General features: G+C 42.4%; 1 protein-coding gene across 5 annotated transcripts in view; it reads left to right on the top strand.

The window, feature by feature from the left end:
• TMEM87A (transmembrane protein 87A) overlaps nt 1-19,734 on the top strand; it is a 39,323-nt gene that overhangs the window by 12,823 nt on the left and 6,766 nt on the right. For 3 of the 5 annotated variants that reach the window (XM_077927238.1, XM_077927234.1, XM_077927224.1), the window contains exons 3-16: nt 1,894-1,991; nt 3,593-3,709; nt 4,901-4,990; nt 5,251-5,416; nt 7,408-7,469; nt 9,097-9,280; nt 9,708-9,807; nt 10,568-10,661; nt 12,182-12,257; nt 15,137-15,241; nt 16,878-16,936; nt 17,517-17,620; nt 18,399-18,472; nt 18,763-18,824. In XM_077927238.1, coding sequence (XP_077783364.1) covers nt 3,662-3,709; nt 4,901-4,990; nt 5,251-5,416; nt 7,408-7,469; nt 9,097-9,280; nt 9,708-9,807; nt 10,568-10,661; nt 12,182-12,257; nt 15,137-15,241; nt 16,878-16,936; nt 17,517-17,620; nt 18,399-18,472; nt 18,763-18,824 — 1,224 coding nt within the window. In that variant the 5' untranslated portion in view covers nt 1,894-1,991; nt 3,593-3,661. Of the gene's footprint in view, nt 1-1,893; nt 1,992-3,592; nt 3,710-4,900; nt 4,991-5,250; nt 5,417-7,407; nt 7,470-9,096; nt 9,281-9,707; nt 9,808-10,567; nt 10,662-12,181; nt 12,258-13,229; nt 13,303-15,136; nt 15,242-16,877; nt 16,937-17,516; nt 17,621-18,398; nt 18,473-18,762; nt 18,825-19,734 lie in introns of all 5 variants that reach the window. The other 2 variants (XM_077927239.1, XM_077927229.1) reach the window with 1 other exon arrangement.

Below are 19,734 nucleotides of genomic sequence, written 5' to 3'. Positions count from 1 at the left end.
CATAATATGGCAGGTATTTTGTAATAGTTGAACAAGGCCCTGTTGGCCTTGTTTTTAAGACATCTGAAGGCAACCCTGTATCGAGAAAATTTTAATGTCTAATGTTTTACCATTTTTAAAGGGCTGTAAGCCGCCCAGAGTGGCTGGGGAAACACAGCCAGATGGGCAGAGTATAATTATAATTATTATGATTATCTTTATGAAATTTTATCATCATACAAATCTCATAAATATTACAAAATCACATACAAATTAATGCAATCACCAGAGTAATTCACCTACACAGTCACACTGCACAAGAATAATTTAAATGCACAACCTACATTCACAGTCATTCAGCATTCACTCTCCTTATACCCACCAAATCATTCTACTCAATTCTCCTTTTAATGAAGCATTCAAACATTCAGCTAAGCAGTAATCATGTACCAAAAAACAAGTCTGCTAAAAACAAAATTGGCATGTAGAGCTTCCAAGCATTGCCCATAATTTGTTTGCAAGGCTAATCAGTGTAATGTCTATGGACCATATAAAAGGTAAAGGGACCGCTGACCATAAGGTCCAGTCGTGACCAACTCTGGAGTTGCGGCGCTTATCTTGCTTTATTGGCCAAGGGAGCCAGCGTACAGCTTCCGGGTCATGTGGCCAGCATGACTGAGCTATTTCTGGCGAACCAGAGCAGCGCATGGAAATGCTGTTTACTTTCCCGCCGGAGCGGTGCCTATTTATCTACTTGCACTTTGACGTGCTTTTGAACTGCTAGGTTGGCAGGAGTTGGGACTGAGTAACGGGAGCTCACCCCATCGCGGGGATTCGAACCGCCGACCTTCTGATTGGCAAGTCCTAAGATCTGTGGTTTAACCCAGCGCCACCTGTGTCCCTTGGACCATATACATATAATCTAACAATGCCCCCCCCCCCGGGTGATTGAGTTGTTAAGTTAACTACATTGGTTGTGCATTCTGGAAGTTAAGTTTTGTTGTCCCTGTTATATAGATTTTATTTCTATTTCAAAAGGGCAGCATGCATAAAAATGTCATATGTTTATTACAACTATTATAATTATTTAAATTTATATACCGCCCTATACCCACAAGTTTCAGGGTGGTTCACAGGATAAAATTACAATATAAAAGCACAGAATACATAATCCAAATAAAAACAGAAACAACTGAATACCCCCCCCCCCCCAAGAAAAAGAAATCCTCACATTTTAAAAGGGCATTGGATGACAATCAACCAAAGGCCTAGTTAAAGATGTATAGTGTGTGATAGATTTTCTGGTCAGGCTACTTTTAAAAACACATAAAACACGTAAAATGCACAATATAAAATGGCACGGCAGTGAACTGTAAAGCTCATTTGTTAGCCCTTTTCTTCTCTTGATACAAAGGGAGTCATTTGTTAGTGTGAGCTTGTGGCATTTCATGTTTTGTCCTGAAGGTTGCGTTCTTGGCATTAACTACCCTGTTTATCAGAGTTCACCATATGGCTAGATGTTTGGGATACAGCTCTCTCAATCTTCCTGCCTCACTGCAATGTAATAAGCTGAGGTTCCAAATTATGACAGGCTGCTGTGTCAGCAAAGCACTCCTTTGTATGGAAAGGATCTTGCTGGATTACTTGCGGTTAGTGCGAGTGCTGTGCTAGTCTATCATAGATGATATGGTATGTTGAGTCCAATATTTGGATTAAAAAGCATTATTGTTATAATTGTTTCCAGAGTGCCTAAATAGATAATATGTTATTCATAAAACAAAAAGAAGACTTGGGTTGCTAAGGGAAGCCCTCATAGTGGGGTTAATGAGATGCTATCAAGAACCTTTTAGTAATACAAAGAGAATATGATGCTTCTTGTGTTTCTTAAGTACCATACTTCTCTTATTTCTTTAGTTGAAGGCGAGGAAAGTGCATGCGATCCGTCTCAAGGCTACAATGTCAGCTGGTACTTGAGGTATTGTGACTGCTACAACGAGGTCTTCAATTTTGGGGTAAGGAATTGGCATTAGGAACGACTGAAGTCATGCAATCTGTTGCTTAAATTATGCAATCTGCAAATTATGCAGTACCAAATAACCCCAGCTGCTTTGATAGTTGAGTGTAGTTCGTTAGCCACTGTTGCCCGAGTTAGAGCTGCGCTAACTTAATTGATTTATGTTCCACCACATCCTTACAGGTTCAGGATACAGTATTCGGCCTCTGTCTCCAACAAGTTCACAAACTAAATGTGAGGTTGGCTGTCTTGAGGGAACAAAAAGGGGCAAACTAAAAGTAATATTATTCAGGCCCATAAGCAGAGTTCTAGGGTACATGGCTAGGTCATTGCAAAGTCATTGGCCAGACACTTCGCATGTCCCTCCCACTTGGCTTTTAAAGAACAGGGGAGGCAGATCATCATTCATGTGGTTTTTGTTCCATGTGAGAAGGCTGAGCTTGCAAGTGTGCACTCCTACTGGGGGCTGGGAGAGTCTGGCACAGATGACAGTGTGACCTTAGTACAGTGGCACCTCGGGTTAAGAACTTAATTCATTCTGGAGGTCCGTTCTTAACCTGAGGTACCACTTTAGCTCATGGGGCCTCCTGCTGACGCCGTGCGATTTCTGTTCTCATCCTGAAGCAAAGTACCTGAGTTACTGTTTCTGGTTTAGTGGAGTCTGTAACCTGAAGCATATGTAAACTGAGGTACCACTGTAATGGGACCCAAGTTCAACCCTCCGATTCTCCCTCCACCTCGAATTTGGCCAGCCCTGCTGATTGGCCAGACTCCACTTCACCTGCCCTAGGAACTTCTCTCAGGAGGCGGGACTGACTCAACCAACTCCTCCTCCCTTGCTGGGACATCTGATAACAACCACAAAGCGGAACCCTCTCTCATGTTGCTGCTTGAATTCTCCCCAATAATGCCAAGGTTGCAAGTTCGAGGCCCGTATGGGACAGCTGCATATTCCTGCATTGCAGAGGGTTGGACAAGACGATCCTCAGGGTCCCTTCCAACATTAGGATTCTGTGATTCTATTTTCCCTGCCCTGTATTTCATGGGAGGAGTTTACTACTTAAAGGGGGAGCCTTCCTGGAAATTGTAGATATAAAATCAGTGCCCTTTAATGGTGTCATGAAAGGAGCAAACTAAGCTGCCTCGATAGAAGACATTTTGACCGCCTAACCCAGTTTCATCTCCGCTGTCTGTAACTCCTTAGGGTCACAGGCCACAATGTCATTCCTTCAAAGTGTTGTAACAGCCCACAGGCATAATTTCAGTATTTCTATTTTAATATTTTGCCTAACACCCAACTGGATTTTTAAATTGCATTTTGATATGTATTGACCTTTCCCTTATGATTTTATGATTGTAATATGTGTGGCCCGCTTTGAGATTTTGTTTTTTAAAAGTTCTTTTCATTTTAAAAATGAAAAATGAACCTGTCTTTTGCATCATCTGTTACTGTATCCTTTTAATGGGGTGCCTGGCGTTGATGTTTTCGGTGAGATGCAGGGTTGGATATCTTTTCAGTTTCTTAGCTGCTTCTTGAGTTAACCCCTTGTTTTCAGTGACCCTTCAGCCAGATAGAGTCATGCCATGTTGTCTTGACAGGACGAGCAGGCAGAAGTTTACGTTGGAAGTACTGTAGAAAACCGGCCAGGCTGGCCAGGATACTACGCCATGTCTTCGCGCTACTTCCCCAACTGTTCTGAACTCTTCAGACCGCAGGTAGGGGGGAAGGAGGCAGGGTGGGGGGAAATTGTTGGAGCTAAGGTTTTCTGGTGTCTTGAAGGGACACATATATCCATATTACTGGCCCTGAAAGAGCTTGTGGCATCATGCTGCCTATGCAAAAGGCCATGTGAATTACTAAGGGACAGAAACTCCCTGAAAGATGGGGTTATAAGGAGACTGGGCTCTGAGTGAAGTGTGATGTTTCTATTTATAGGTCCTATTTGGCCTGTATGATGGTCTGGGTGCATTTTATTTGCATTTTAATTATTTTTCTATTCTCTTTTTTACGTCAACTGCACTTGGAGCTTTTATTGAAGGGTGGTATAAAAAATGGCTATGACTAAGTAGGTAAAATGTTGCTGCATTGTTGTAGTATGACACAATAAGGAGTTTTTTGGGTTAAGTAATTATATAGATTATATAGATGGGGACGCGGGTGGCGCTGTGGGTAAAAGCCTCAGCGCCTAGGGCTTGCCGATCGAAAGGTCTGCGGTTCAAATCCCCGCGGCGGGGTGCGCTCCCATTGCTCGGTCCCAGCGCCTGCCAACCTAGCAGTTTGAAAGCACCCCCGGGTGCAAGTAGATAAATAGGGACCGCTTACCAGCAGGAAGGTAAACGGCGTTTCCGTGTGCGGCTCTGGCTCGCCAGATGCAGCTTGTCATGCTGGCCACGTGACCCGGAAGTGTCTCCGGACAGCGCTGGCCCCCGGCCTCTTGAGTGAGATGGGCGCACAACCCTAGAGTCTGGCAAGACTGGCCCGTACGGGCAGGGGTACCTTTACCTTTACCTTTAATTATATAGATATAGATATATAGAATATTTTCCCTTTTTCTTTTTTGAATTATATTATAAAATGTTAATATGTATTATATATTTAATTTAAAATGCTTCTTTTATTACTATTTTATTAGAGGGGGTACATTGGGACAATATACATTTTTAAAATCTAAAACTTCTGCGTACTTGAACTCAGTCCCCACATAGTTCTGTGTCATTGTAACACTAAGTAAAGAGTATTTTTGCTTATCTGAAATTCTAGCTATCCATTTTTTTATTTCTTCTGGAACACACACAAATATATAATGCTTTGCCAGTATGGTGGTTGTTTTTTTGGGTGTGTGTGTGTCTTTCTGTATATATATGTCTATATACATGCACATAAAGAATTTTTAATTTTTTTACTAGATTTTCTACAAAGAATTTGTTCACCCAGAACCCCTCTCAGGTGGAAAACAAGAGGATGGAGCAAACTATACTATCGTATCAGAGAATTCTGTAAGTATGAGAGAGGTGCTATATAATACAGGAGAGGATCACTTTTGTGTTGGATCGTTCTTGGTCCCTCTGCCTGGCTACTGGTTGGCTTGTGCGTGCTGCTGATAATGTTTGTGCTTGGCTTTCCCCCATTAAAACCACTAGGATTTGAACATGCCTAATGCTGATTTCATAGTGCACATGATAGATTTTTACAAACTGTATGCTGATTTGTGGCTTAGATTAGATTGCACTCCTTTTCTTTTTCTTTTTTCTCCCAGGCAATGAATGCTGTGATGAGAACCTGGCAAGATGGGCCTTATATCTTTATTGTGCAGATTGGAATTGTATCCTCAAAGGATGCCAATGTGAAAACTAAAAGAGCGACAAGTGATGAATTGCCAAAAGTTACAGCTTCCTCTGAGCCACAGGGAACACATTTTCACAGTGAGCCATGCGCAGTAGTTCATTGATGTTTGAAGTTTGTTCTAAATACTTAGACAACTCACTGTTTGATCTCCAGGATTGTATCTGCGGCAGATTTTCAAAGTGAGCCTTGAGCTTGCTGCAGGTGTAGCCGTGGATGCCAAGTGTTGTCGGACTGGATTCCAGAAGGGGAAGGAGGCAAGAGTTCATTGCTATTGTATACCAGGCCTTGGGCATTCAAGTGTAGTAATGGCTGCAGACACTTCAATTCTTGGAGTCTATTTGATACTTTCCCCCCCAGTTGGCGCTCCTTTTTCCTTAAGAGCAAGAGAGAGAAAATGGTAGCCCCATATTTAGCTAGCCAGCTAGCTAGCTAGCTAGCTAGCTAGATAGATACAATGCTTTCCCCCCTAAAAAATGTTTAGGGGTACTCTCAGTTCCCTACTCATATTGAAATACTGCCCCTCAATGAGGCCAAACTTTGATTCACAAAATGTTTAGGGGTATGTGTCCCTCTGCATCCCCTCCAGAAAAAAAGCACTGGATAGATGTTTAAAATCCCATGTATTTCTGGAATGTTGCCAATACATGGGGATTTCTTCATAAATTTTAGTAGAGAAAAAGGAGAGGCTCAGACCACTCCTTGTTCTGCCATTAAAGGATGTGTATGCGGGCAGTAATCTGATTGTACTTCTTCCTGTATTTGAATGAACAATCTGTTAAAGAAGCAGTTTGCCAGCTCTTTTACTACTAGCTTATGTGACCATTAGAAGAGTAGAGGCTGTTACTTTCTTTCTCAGTGTACCATGATAAAATAAATTAAAAAAAAAATACTTCCATAATTGCACTGTGGAGAGCAAAAGCAAGAAGAATTCTGGAATATCCTTACATGAATTCACTGAATAGAATCTTTGTGGCCACTGGTTGTTACTGCTACTATTAGTAAATTGTTGTGAGTTGCTGCTTTATGTTTTTAGTGGTTGTGTTGTTTCATATATTGCTTTTATTTTGTTTGATTTTGCTGTAAACCACCCTGTGGTCTCCTAAATAAATAACTCTTTAAAAAAATATTGTAGAGCTGGAAAAGATGCAGAAAAAGTCAAGCACAATAATCTGGCAGCTGAAGCAACCACCCAATGGGAAAGGTTGCAATGCTTAGGGCTTTTTAGTTTAGAAGGGGGGAAACGGTGAATAGGAAGGGACATTGTGCATTATAGGGAAAGCATGGATAGATTTTTTTCCTTCCTCATAATATTAGAACCCAGGGCATCCAGTGAACAGTGAGAGATGAAGGGCAGGCAAAAAGAAGTACCCCCCCCCAAAAAAAATAGTTGAACTTTGGAATTCACTGCCACAGCATGTGAGGATAGTTATTAACTTATATAGCTTTAAAATGGCAATTAGACAAATTCATGGAGGATAAAGCTATCAATGACTGCGATGGCTATGTTCTGCCTCCCAGGATTAGATGCAGAAAGCCTCTGGATATCTTCCGGTGGGGAACCAAATTGGGAGAGGGCCTTCCCCTCCTCCTTGTGGGATTTCCAGAGGGATTTGGTTTGCTGCTGTGCAAAACAGGATGTGGGAGTATATTGGCTCTTGGTCTGATCCAGCAGGCTCTTCTCATGGTCTAATGTAGAATCATAGAATCATAGAGTTGGAATAGACCACAAGGGCCATCGAGTCCAACCCCCTGCCAAGCAGGAAACACCATCAGAGCACTCCTGACATATGGTTGTCAAGCCTCTGCTTAAAGACCTCCAAAGAAGGAGACTCCACCACACTCCTTGGCAGCAAATTCCACTGTCAAACAGCTCTTACTGTCAGGAAGTTCTTCTTAATGTTTAGGTGGAATCTTCTTTCTTGTAGTTTGGATCCATTGCTCCGTGTCCGCTTCTCTGGAGCAGCAGAAAACAACCTTTCTCCCTCCTCTATATGACATCCTTTTATATATTTGAACATGGCTATCATATCGTATTCCTGATTCCCTACTTGTGCTTGTTTTTTGGCAGTGATCGTGGAAGTGAAGGGTCCGTATGAATACCTCTCCCTAGCAGATTATCCTCTCATGATCGTAAGTTAATGCCCGTGGTTTGTTTCAAGCACAAATAAGCTTTCATAAGTCTGGATGACAAGTGACCATTCTCAAGAAACTGGGGTGGGGGGTGTAGCTCTGGGGCTTAAGCCTAGCATCAGATGTCACTGTTACTGAACATTTTTTGAGTGTTGTCGGCACTGAACACAGAAGCGAAAGGGTCCCTACTTTAACAGCTTAGAGGCTGTTTCAGGTACACAGAAAAGTGGTAAGAGGTCAGAGACTGACAGTGAATGATGGGGAAAGCATAGTGGAGGAACAGGTAAGTGTGGGTTAGGATGGGTCAGTAGTAAAAAGACTATACAGCTATGGTTGAGAAAACAGACACAGCTTGAGAAATGGAAAGTGAGTGGTATTCAACTAAATTTTACTCAGAGTAGACCCCTTGAAATTAAGGGACATCACTCAGTTAGGTTCATTGATTTTTATGGTTCTGCTCTGAGTAAATGTTAGTTGAATACCACCCAGTGTTGTTCATCCAGGTGCACTGATGAATAGTTCTTTGCAATAGTTCTTGCATGTAGTCTTTAATCGTCAATGTCCAATTCACCTTTCAAGTCAGACCTTCCCAGGACACACTTGGACCTTTTAAAATGACATGGCAGTATGCAATATTTTTTTAAGACCCTTTCTCTGAAAGCAATCATGTAAGCATTTTCTTGCAATGTAGAAGCAGATTGGTATTGTCAGTACAGCAATTAATGCAGAAATTGAATTTCTCAGGTACAATTTTTTTTGCCTCTCACATGGTAAAATTGCTGTTGCTTGTTTTGTATTTATTTCTCTTCAGTGTGTTGATGCTTCCTCTATTAATGCCAGGGTGCTTTAATGTTGCCCTTGCTAGACAACTCTTGCTACAATGCAAGAGAACCATTGATCCTTCTTTTTGTGTAAATAAAGTGGTATTGATCTTCTTTTTTCTGTGGGAAGGTGAAATCCTTTTGCTTCTGTCAGAGATGAGATGTTTCCTTGTAAAACCAGGAAAGTGGCTGAAAAGGATCTCATTAGGCCAGGGAAACAAAAGTTTATAGATACAGTCAAACCTTGGTTTTTGAACGTCTCAGCTGCTGAACGTTTCGGAAGCTGAACGCCAAAAAACCCCTGGAAGTGAATGCTTCCGTTTTCACGCATTTCTCAATTTTCCCCGTTGAACTTGCTGACATTTGATTCTCAGTTTTCGACGTTTTGGAGGTCAAATGGACTTCCGGAATGGATTGTGTTCGAAAACCGAGGTTCCACTGTACAGACCTAGGAGACAGAGTCAAGCTTAGCTAAATTCAGTGAAATCTTTATTAGGGCCCAGTGTTAGCATGTGGCATACAGGGAGAAGGGAGAGAGAAGATTAGCATTTGTAGCAACACTACCAGTCGAGGGAGTCGCACAACCAGCAGTAGTTTGTGGAGGACACATTCAAACCTTGTGCCAGCCTTGCCTTTATTCTTCTTGAATCTTAGTCCTAAAATATATTTGAGGGGGCAGTTCCCTCATGAACATACTTAAACTGTGAAGACTTGTTAGATGAATAAATGCAGATAAGTAAACAGCTACAGAAATGCTGGTTGTAACTTGTTGAAATTGATACCCTTCTTTTGTCTCTGTTTCATAGTTTTTCATGGTGATGTGCATTGTGTATGTGTTGTTTGGAGTTCTGTGGCTTGCGTGGTCAGCCTGCTACTGGCGAGACCTCCTGAGGATCCAGTTCTGGATTGGTGCAGTTATCTTACTGGGAATGTTAGAGAAAGCTGTTTTCTACGCGGAATTCCAGAATATCCGCTACAAAGGAGAATCTGGTATGTGGGAATAACATTGTTAAATATTTCTGAGGACACAAAAACATGGATTATTTGAAACCATTGATCCATTAACAATTTTATTTTTAGTGACAGAGTAGAAACATACAAATCTTCATCTCTTGTCACTATCTGTAGCTGATATCTGTCAGTTTAGCTTTTGTGGAGGGAGCAGTGTTTATTTGATGAAGACAGCTAGATTATCAGTCATGGGAACATAAATCTTATTTCTGAAGTGGTTTTGCATCCCGAGCCATCCTTTATGTGTGGATTAGTTAATGGATATTATTCTAAACACATTTACTTCAGAGTTTTGTGGGGCATGCTTCCAAATAAGTGTGCTCAGGATTTCAGCCATTGTGTAGATATATCTCTTACCTGCGTATTGTGTACTGTGTATTTTATCCTGTGCATTCTTTGTTCACAGTCCAAGGGGCATTGATACTGGCTGAGCTGCTCTCAGCACTGAAGCGCTCACTCGCTCGAACTCTTGTGATTATAGTGAGCCTGGGATACGGCATCGTCAAGTGAGTACCCGTGTTGGGCAAGCAGCAAAGTCCTCACCCCGAAAATCATTTATTCCCCTCGATCGTTAGGATCAAACTCCTGAGTGTCCCTCAAGGGTGCGGGTCCTCCATTTGACTTCTAATGCTGGAAATTCCCAATGCCAGGCCTCCTCGGCCTGCTACCGCTCTCCCTCTTCTAAAGCCCAGACACCAGATCTTGGGGAAGGGGGAGTCTGTAGGAGGTGAAGGAGGACTCTAGTGATGTTGGGAGAAGGCTCAGAAGGAAAAGATGTACTCTTTCCCCATTGAGGATGTTGGGACTGAACCACAAGTGGAATTGAGGTGAATGGTCCATTCAAGGTGGGCTGTGCCCACCTCATTCTGCTTGCTGTAAGTTGTGTGCTCCTCCTTTGAATGCTCACCCCATTTGTAGTGAATTCTAGCTTGTCTGAAATTTCATACATTTTGAATCTGTTGTCAAAGAGTTATATGCAGTTCACATCTACTTGACCAATTATGATGGAAAACAGTTAGTTAAACTGGCTAGGACTTGCTCTTGGGTGTGTTTCACATCCAAATCTGATATCAGCAGTACTAGGATAATGGAGGTGATTTGCAGCTGATATTATTGCTCTTTTATAACCCAGAGTTCCCTGTTAGACCAGTTACCTAGATGTGAAAATGACATTGGAGATGACCTAGATGATATGACTGATGTAATCTGTACAGCCGATATATGTCTTCCCATTGTTTTTAATTTCTTCCTTTATTCTCATTTCAGACCTCGCCTTGGAGTTACTCTTCACAAAGTAGTTGTGGCTGGAGCTCTCTATTTATTATTTTCTGGCATGGAAGGTGTCCTTAGAGTCACAGGGGTTAGTAATCACTTGCTGCAATTTCATACCTCTCATATACAGACCCTCGCTTCCTACTAAGCAAGGCTGTATAAAGGCAGGTTCCACTTACTGAACACAATGCATTCCGTGGAACCCGTTGGTTAGGCACACGTTCACATAATGAGTCCACAATTTCCACTATTTACTATGGAAATATTTCTAATGTGGGATTTGTCAGATCTCCCCCCCCCCCCCGCCCGTGGTTTCTTCTTGAAATGGCTGCAGCTAATCAGCAAAAGAGAGACAAAGGAAAAAACAGATTTGTCCAATTTCTCCTGCTCCCTGATTTGTTTGATCTCGCTCCCATAGCCATCCCTCTGTGGTTTCTGCCCCAAAGTGGCTACTGCTGAACAGCAAAGCACAAACAAACTAGGAAGTAAGGAAGTTGACTGTTCGGATGTCTGAATCTGCGGAGCATATTTATTTACATGCCAATAAGTGAATTTTTGGGTAGCGAGTATGCAGTTAGCGGGACCTGCGTATAATAGGTAATAAGGGATGTTTGAATTTTATTGAATGAGCCTTTTTACTGTGCATCTGGTCTACACTCTTTCCACTCAAACATGTTTAAAAAGAGGCTGTTTGCCCCTCATCTAACTGTACTGTAATGTACTGTAAAGGCTTGTGCAGATTAATACTGACTTCATTTTTGTCTTTTGTGACTCAACCCTGCTTTGTTCCTGTTATATCTGTTGCTTCCTTTGTGTGTGTGTGCGCGCGTGTGCGCGCGGACACACACACACATTCAAAAGATAAATTTCACTGACAGTTCTTCCTCACTTTCATTTGGTTTGCATTTCTTCATTGCTATATGTTGTGCAGCTGTGTAACGTTACAGCCCCGTGTGCAGAAAGGTGATTATGCCTCTAATACGGGAACCTTGAAAAGACCAGCTAACCAGCTGTGAATACATTGTGTAGATAATGCGGATCTGTGTCATGTGGAATAAAGTAGAGATAGTGTGCATTCTTAGCTGCAGTAAAATTAGAAAAGGAAGTTCCTTCTTTTTTTAGTGGATTTTAGCAGGTGATTATGGTATAAGGTGGTATTCAACTGAGTCATAGAGTGGGCCCATTGAAATCATACTCTGGGTGTGATTTAGTCAGATATCTGCCATAGGTTATATTATCTGTTTCTAAAAATGTAGCAATATGCTACTGGAAATATTTTTGGCAATCAGGAAGTATAACATTTTCGAAATGTTTCCCCTGAGTTGGGTTTTGAATAATAATAACATGAAGAGGAACATTAGTTTTACATAAATCATGCACAAGTCAGTGATAGCATATAGAGCTGTGAAGTCACATGGCTTTGACTATCCTTTGAAGAACATTTGCCCCTGGGTGACCTGTTGTCCTGTGCTTGATAGAGGTCAACTGTGTAGCAGCCATTGTTCCTCAGTTCTGTGCTGGGCCCTGTTTTGCAGGAGTGGTTCATCTTTTAACCATGCATTTATCATGTATTTCAGTAAACTGATTCTCTTTTTGGTACTTTTCCAGTCTTTCCATGGTGTTACAGCTGTGGTAGCTAACTTCGGGCTGTCTATCATTGACTCCTGTATTATTTATTGGATATCCTTTCAGAAGTGCCGTAGTACGGTTTGCATTTATGAACAATGTCAGTATAAATCCTGGATGTTTGGTGATTGAGAAAATATGTTGTACGAAGAGGTACGGGAAGAAGTGAACAGCTAGTTAAATTACCCTTGTATCATTCCTTCCTAAAGCTTTCCTAGTTTGTTTTTAGAGCTCAGCAGTGAGTAAGCCACCTTATGAATGAACGGCAACATTTGCCACAGCTATGAGCAATAAGCAGATGGTCCAACCACAGAAATTTCAGCATCGGTGGGGTGTAAATCTCAACGGTGTACTGAAACTCCATTGATTTCGATGAGATTAATACTCCTTTTCTTCCCTTTGATTGTGTGTGCTGTAAATGTTGCGGTTTATGGCTGGGTGTGTATTTTGCGCTATGTGAGTTCTTGTAAAACCGGGGCAATCTCCCCTCACTGCTGCTTGATGGAATGGTTCTTGCTGGGTGTCAGAAATATGCAGCTTTCAATAGATCAATAGCTTTCCTGTCAGGCAGAATGGCTGGACAGTACTCTGGTCTATCAATGGAGCCTTAAACTCCCGGTGCGGTTTTGGATCTAGAAAATATCTTAATGCTGTGAATCTGAGGGATCAGGACTTGTATCTTTCAGCTTTTCTGCAGCATTTTTTTTTTATTGGCTTAATACTAATCTCTTTTTTCTTTGAACAAAGAAAATACATATTTGGTGTTCTGCATTAATATAATAACTGGCAGCAATAATAATAATAATAATAATAACAATATATCTACACCCCACCCATCTGGCTGGGTTTCCCCTGCCACTCTGGGGAACTGCATGCTTGGGGTTGCAGTCCTTTACACGCTTCCCTGGGAGTAAATCCCACTGAACTCAGTTGGACTTCTGAGTAGACATGCTTAGGACTGCGCTGAAAGTCTTGAATATTGCTTCCAGTCGGCCTTGGTCTCAATGCCTTTTTCTCTTTGTCTCTCTAGGCACAGAATGATCTTGCCTCCTTGGCTTTTATTCCACTGGCTTTCCTAGATACTGCCCTCTGTTGGTGGATATCCTTCTTCACTGGCTTATTTCAAGGACTGCTATTTCTTTGGAGTTGGGTTTTCATGGCGGGTGGTATCTATTGCAAGTGTTCTGCCCAATTCTGTTGTTGCTTTATTTTCCTTCACAAACAAAATTTCTTTAAGGTGGTCATCCTAACTACACTTCCAAGGGGAAAACCCCCATTGAATTCAGTGGAATTTTCTACCGAGTCAGAATGCTTGACACCACACTCACAGCCTGCTGATTCAAGAACATGGTGAAAGATGTACTTTTACAGATAACATGGCAGATCTGATAGAGTTAGAAATGGCTGCCAGTTTGGGAGATGACCTTGGTGCAGTGATGTCACTGGCTTCTGATTGCTGAGGTGCTTCCTTCACATTTCTGTAGCAGGAAGAGCTATCTCTACTGAAAACATTGCGTGGATAGGCGGAGTCCCCCAAACCCTGGGCGGCCCCGTGTGAAATAATGACTCAAGATAACGTGCTATGGGATTAAAATTGGCCACAACTTTATTATGTTTCAGATGTGGGTAGACCTTGGCTCAGGCATTGGGCGTTTATCCCTCCCAATCCCCCACCGGGGATCTGGGGAACATTAGGGTTATCCAGTGTGTGTGGGGGATGGGCTGGCTCTAGAGAACATATGTTCAAGCAGAGTGAGCCCTTCCCCGTTACGCCGCCATCGCAGGGGAGAGCAATGACAACCTCTAGTCGTAAGGCCAAAGCCTCCCCTCAAACAACCCCTTTAACGGGGAACCCTGGTATCGCCACTGCAAAGAGGAGGGGGGTGTGGGTCACCGCTGCACGCCCTCCCCCATTTAGGGAAGATAGACTAAAGGATTCCGTCCAAGGCCAAAGTTGTGATGTTTTGCTACAGGAAAGGCAAACCTGCCAATGCAAGAGAATTCCTTTCTGGCCCTTCAACAGCGACCCTGACGTAGCAGTGCCCACGTACCTGTGGAGAAAAGGTTAACCTGCAAAAGAAGTCCTAACTGAGGGTGGGTAGGGTGGGACAAGCTCTGGAGCCAACTGAGATTCCCAGGTAAGATCCTCCCCCTATTGTGTGGGCAGGTGGTCCCTCCCCCTACCTGGCCTGATCACCATGGCAACACTTCCCCAGGCGGGATTGGGCAACTGGTTAAGGTAGGTGGAGACCTCCAGGTATCCCACCTGGGGAAGGCAAAGCCAAGCCTGTGCTAATGGTGCCGCATAGGGTCCAGGGGCTGTGCGCGACCACGCAAAGGGCGCCCCCCAATTAATGTGGGGAGCGGTCATTATGTGCAGACTAGCCTTCAGAAGTTGGATAACTAAAGTGGGCAGAGTTGTTCCTTATCTGCAAATACATAGCTCTTCCTGATGCAGCCTCATGTTCTCCTGCAGCCCTCATGTGGACACCACTGAGTGTTGTGTTCACATGTGCGTGCTTAACACTGGAGATGTATTGTTTGAAAACAAGTCACTACATTGATGCCCTGGTATCATAGAGGGTCCCCACACCATCGCTGCATATTCTGTCTGTGTGGTTGGGCTTATATGCCTTTTTTAAAGTGAGAAGCCTTTGAGGATCACCATACCAAAGCATTTTTATAGCCTTATGTGAGGACCACAATATTTGAGTCACTGCTGAGTGTAAGTGGTAATTGAAACACAGTGTCGGAATAATGGGTGTCTGATTTGTAGAAGTTCATTCTTTATTTTAATAGGCTATCATTGCATCGGGGTTCGTAAGCTTCAGGTTCAGTTTGATATGTTAGTATTTCTGTGTATATTGCATCAAATACCTTTAGTAATTGGGCTATGCCTGTTGTCCAGCTTGATTTTTCTTGACTTACCATACATATTCATCAGTCTGACTCAGACAATGAAGTTGTTAAAACTTAGGAGGAATGTTGTGAAGCTCTCTCTCTACCGACACTTCACCAACACTCTAATTTTGGCAATAGCAGGTGAGCTTTAGAAATATTTCCTTCCAAAACGTTTTACAGGACCTTTTTGAGCCAGATGTTATTTGAGATATCTACCACTCCATTGTTCATTCTGTCACGTCTGTGTTATAGTTTGCCCTCAGTTCAGTGCCTGTACCCTAAATAGAAAGTGCAGAGAGCTGTTTGACAGTGGTGCGGACTCCCTTGGAAAGTGGTGGACTCTCAGAGGTTTTAAATCAGGGGTTTAAATTCATGACCGTTTGTCATGAATGCTTTAGTTGAGAGTTCTCATTGCAGGGGGTTGAACTTGGTGATCCTCAGGGTCTCTGTCTACAATTCTATGATTCTATGAAATAAAAGGGGATGCCTGAAAACAAATAAAAAAGTTCTGATTTCATGACTTTTTGGCCGTGTTTGGACACAACGCTGAGTCATTAGCTAAGGTTAAATAAATCACATTGTGCATGAGCATTCCTGCTTTGTTCTTCCTCTAGTGGGGAAAAAAACCATGAAGTGGCTGGCTTAGTGTTATGTCTGAACTAGGACTTGCGGCTTGTTTCTCTCCAGGCAAACTGCGATCTGAAATTAAAGTTTGTTTTTGGCTTCCTGGTCATGGCTTGTTTCTTAGTGTTGCCTACAAACCCGTGTTTGTTTGTATTTTGTTTCTTCCAAGCAAACACAAGCTTTGGATATGATGCCAAGCCAGCCATTCCTCACCCCAACAGGCCTACTGAACTTACTATCAAGCTGCCAGAGCAGAATTTTCATTCCCCTGTCTATTATTTTCATTTTCAAGGCTTTGCTCTTACTATACAAAGTCCTTAAGAGCTTGGGATCAGTTAAGTAAGCCCCATATATGCTTGCTTATCATTCCACGTTGGTTGGAAGTTGATCTTTCAGCAAGGCAGCCACTGTGTTTTGGAACTCCCTGCCTATTAACATCAGGCAGCTGCTCTCACTATATTGCTCTAGACACCTGCTGGAAAGGCTATCTAGATATGTAATTCTAAGTCTGCTTACAGATGTAGACTTTGCCTGGATAAATATGACAATATGACAATGAGTTTATAAAAATGTAGTAGGCTGATAATGTTTACATACTGTAAGTGATAGGATAATAATATCCAATTTATAAAATAATTTATGGGTTAGAGTATTTTTTGTATATATTCATATAATATTTTTCTCCCCTTTACATATTTTTGTGCCTTTTCTTTTTCTTTGTATCTCTTTATTTCTTTAGAATTGAAAACCTTTCAATAAAATGTTAGCATAAAAATAGATATATAATTCTGCATTGCATTTAAATTTTGCTAGCTTTATTTGTGTATTATTGATAATTATTTTATATTGTTTTACATAAAATGCTTAGAGATTAGTCTAGTTTCAGCAGTTTAGAATTCTTTCTAAATAAATATTTTTAGACAGATTTTAGATACAGAACAAATGCTCAAGGGGGCTTTTACTGCACAAAGAAATGTGCCACCTGATGACCACAAGCCCAATAACACACATTGCTGCTTGACACAATCCCCATGGTTATAGATGATTTAAAAGCAAATAACCTAACAGGTCTTAATCTTAAAAGAGGAGTTCTGCAGTTCATTTGCAGTTGCTAATATATCGCCAAATATGTGTGTCTATCCCCACTCTTTAGCATCTGTTGTTTTTATCATCTGGACCACTATGAAATTCAGGCTGGTAGACTGTCAGTCGGTAAGTGTGATTTGACTTTTCCCCTACTCCAAACTGCTATGGAGAGTATGCTTTTGTTTGATAAGCTGGTGGCTAAGGATTGTGACAGGGATGTGGGTGGCGCTTTGGGTTAAACCACAGAGCCTAGGACTTGCTGATCAGAAGGTCGGTGGTTCGAATCCCCACGGCGGGGTAAGCTCCTGTTGCTTGGTCCCTGCTCCTGCCAACCTAGCAGTTCGAAAGCACGTCAAAGTGCAAGTAGATAAATAGGTACCACTCCGGCGGGAAGGTAAAAGGCGTTTCCGTGCGCTGCTCTGGTTCGCCAGAAGCGGCTTAGTCATGCTGGCTACATGACCCAGAAGCTGTACGCTGGCTCCCTCGGCCAATAAAGCGAGATGAGCGCTGCAACCCCAGAGTCGGTCACGACTGGACCTAATGGTCAGGGGTCCCTTTACCTTTAAGGATTGTGACTGAATTTAATTCAAACTCTGTGCCTTGCTTCTCCTTGAAATGTTGGCATTTCTCTCTCTCTCTCTCTCTCTCTTTTTGAAGTGGGCTTTCCTTCCTGGGTGTGTATCTTACCTATCTCTTTTAATAACAGGATTGGCGGGAGCTGTGGGTGGATGACGCCATCTGGCGACTTTTGTTTTCAATGATCCTTTTTGCCATCATGGTTCTTTGGAGGCCGTCTGCCAACAATCAGAGGTATAACATTATCTTTTATTTTTTATTATTGAAAACAATAACACCATAACAGTCATGTCCTATAGATCAGTTGATCCACAGCAGTCCTCGCCAACCTGGTTCAAGTTACTGATGGGAGATGTAGCCCAACAACATCTGGAGGGCACCAGGTTGGTGAAGACTGATTCAAAGCAGCCATCTTGTCCTGTCTGACTACAGTGGAACCTTGAGTTGCGGACGTAATCCGCCCCGGAAGCATTCAGAAATGTAGTGTCTGCACACGTACGCGGCGTGATCTAGCGCTTCTGCGCATGCGCGAATAACACATGATAATAACACGGGTGGTGCTATAATCTCTTGGGCTTGCTGTTCGGAAGCTTGGTGGTTCGAATCCCCACAACGGGTTGAGCTCCTGTTTCTGTACCAGCTCCTGCCAACCTAGCAGTTTGAAAGCACACCAGTGCAAGTAGATAAAGAGGTACCACTGTGGCAGGAACGTAAACAGCGTTTCTGTGCGCTCTGGCTTCTGCCATGGTGTTCCATTGCACTAGAAGCAGTTTAGTCATGCTGGCCACATGTCCCGGAAAGCTGTCTGTGGACAAACGCCGGCTCCCTCGGCCTGAAAGTGAGATGAGCGCCTCAACCCCATAGTCGCCTTTGACTGGACTTAACCGTCCAGGGGTCCTTTACCTTTACCTTAATAAAGAAAGAAGTCTGTGAAAAATGTGTGTGTGTTTGTGTGTGTGTGTTTGTATTTCTGTGTGTGTGTGTGCTTTATTAATTTTTTTCTTTCTGAAAGGTTTGCTTTTTCACCATTGTCTGAGGAAGAGGAGGAGGATGAACAGAAGGAGCCAATGCTGAAAGAGAGCTTTGGTAAGAAGAAAATCTTCTGCTATATAAATGCAATTTTAGTTCCAGTGGCCACCCTGATAACATTGCCCTGCTTCCCTCTCCTGGGAATTGCTTCCCAGCAAGCCTATCTTCCGTGCACTTACCAGAAGCCATTTAACTGGGTTCTATATTCCTTCCCCCTCTGAGCGTGGCAAAGAAATAAGATATTGGGGACTTCTATTATAGATTCACATTAAAACAATAAGAAACTTGAATCATAATCCAGGTGGCACTGTTGAATGAGCTTTATTTCTTTCTGGTATCCTACACAGAGGGAATGAAAATGAGGAATTCAAAACAAGAGTCAAACGGAAACCCTAAAGCCAGCAAAGCAGTAAGTTTGATTCTCTCATAGCTAGTGTTGGAGGTGGTGGTGGTGGAACTTTCAAGAAAATTATTTTAAGATAAGCATCTTAAAATAACTAGATGATAAGACTAGATGATAAGATGCTCCTACCCATACTTCATATGGCACAATTGGTGCCCAGTGTTGGCTATAGGTGTGATCCCCAGAACATAACTGTATACAGGCCTACTGTATATGAATTATCAATTGTAGCCATATTAACTATTTTAGAATTAAAGAAGGAAGGGAATGTGTGTATTTTTAAATTGAAAATGGCTCTTGAGTACTGGAAAAACAAGGCATTTTGGATATTACATAACAAAAAAATTCCTTCCAGTAGCACCTTAAAGACCAACTAAGTTACCGTATTTTTCGCTCTATAACACGCACCTGACCATAACACGCACATCGTTTTTAGAGGAGGAAAACAAGAAAAAAAATTCTGAATGAAACAGTGGATGTATCATTTTTGTGCTTCATGCTGTGGCCACAGACATGTGATCTGATGGTGAATTTGGGGTAGCTCAATGCAAAGATCCTGAGGATCCATGTGGATCCATGCTTTTTAACCACATTTTTGCACCATTGCAGCCCCAGGCAACAGTGGGTGTGTGATTTTTGGGGGGCAGGCTGCTATGTGATCTGATGGTGAATTTGGGGTGGCCCAATGCAAAGATCCTGAGGATCCATGTGGATCCATGCTTTTTAACGACATTTTTGCACCATTGCAGCCCCAGGCAACAGTGGGTGTGTGATTTCTGGGGGGCAGGCTGCTATGTGATCTGATGGTGAATTTGGGGTGGCCCAATGCAAAGATCCTGAGGATCCATGTGGATCCATGCTTTTTAACCACGTTTTTGCACCATTGCAGCCCCAGGCAACAGTGGGTGTGTGATTT

This window comes from Podarcis muralis, chromosome 1, assembly GCF_964188315.1.
Source record: "Podarcis muralis chromosome 1, rPodMur119.hap1.1, whole genome shotgun sequence".
Lineage (NCBI taxonomy): Eukaryota > Metazoa > Chordata > Lepidosauria > Squamata > Lacertidae > Podarcis > Podarcis muralis.
Note: the sequence above shows the minus strand (reverse complement) of the source record. Positions and strands in the feature narration are given on the sequence as shown.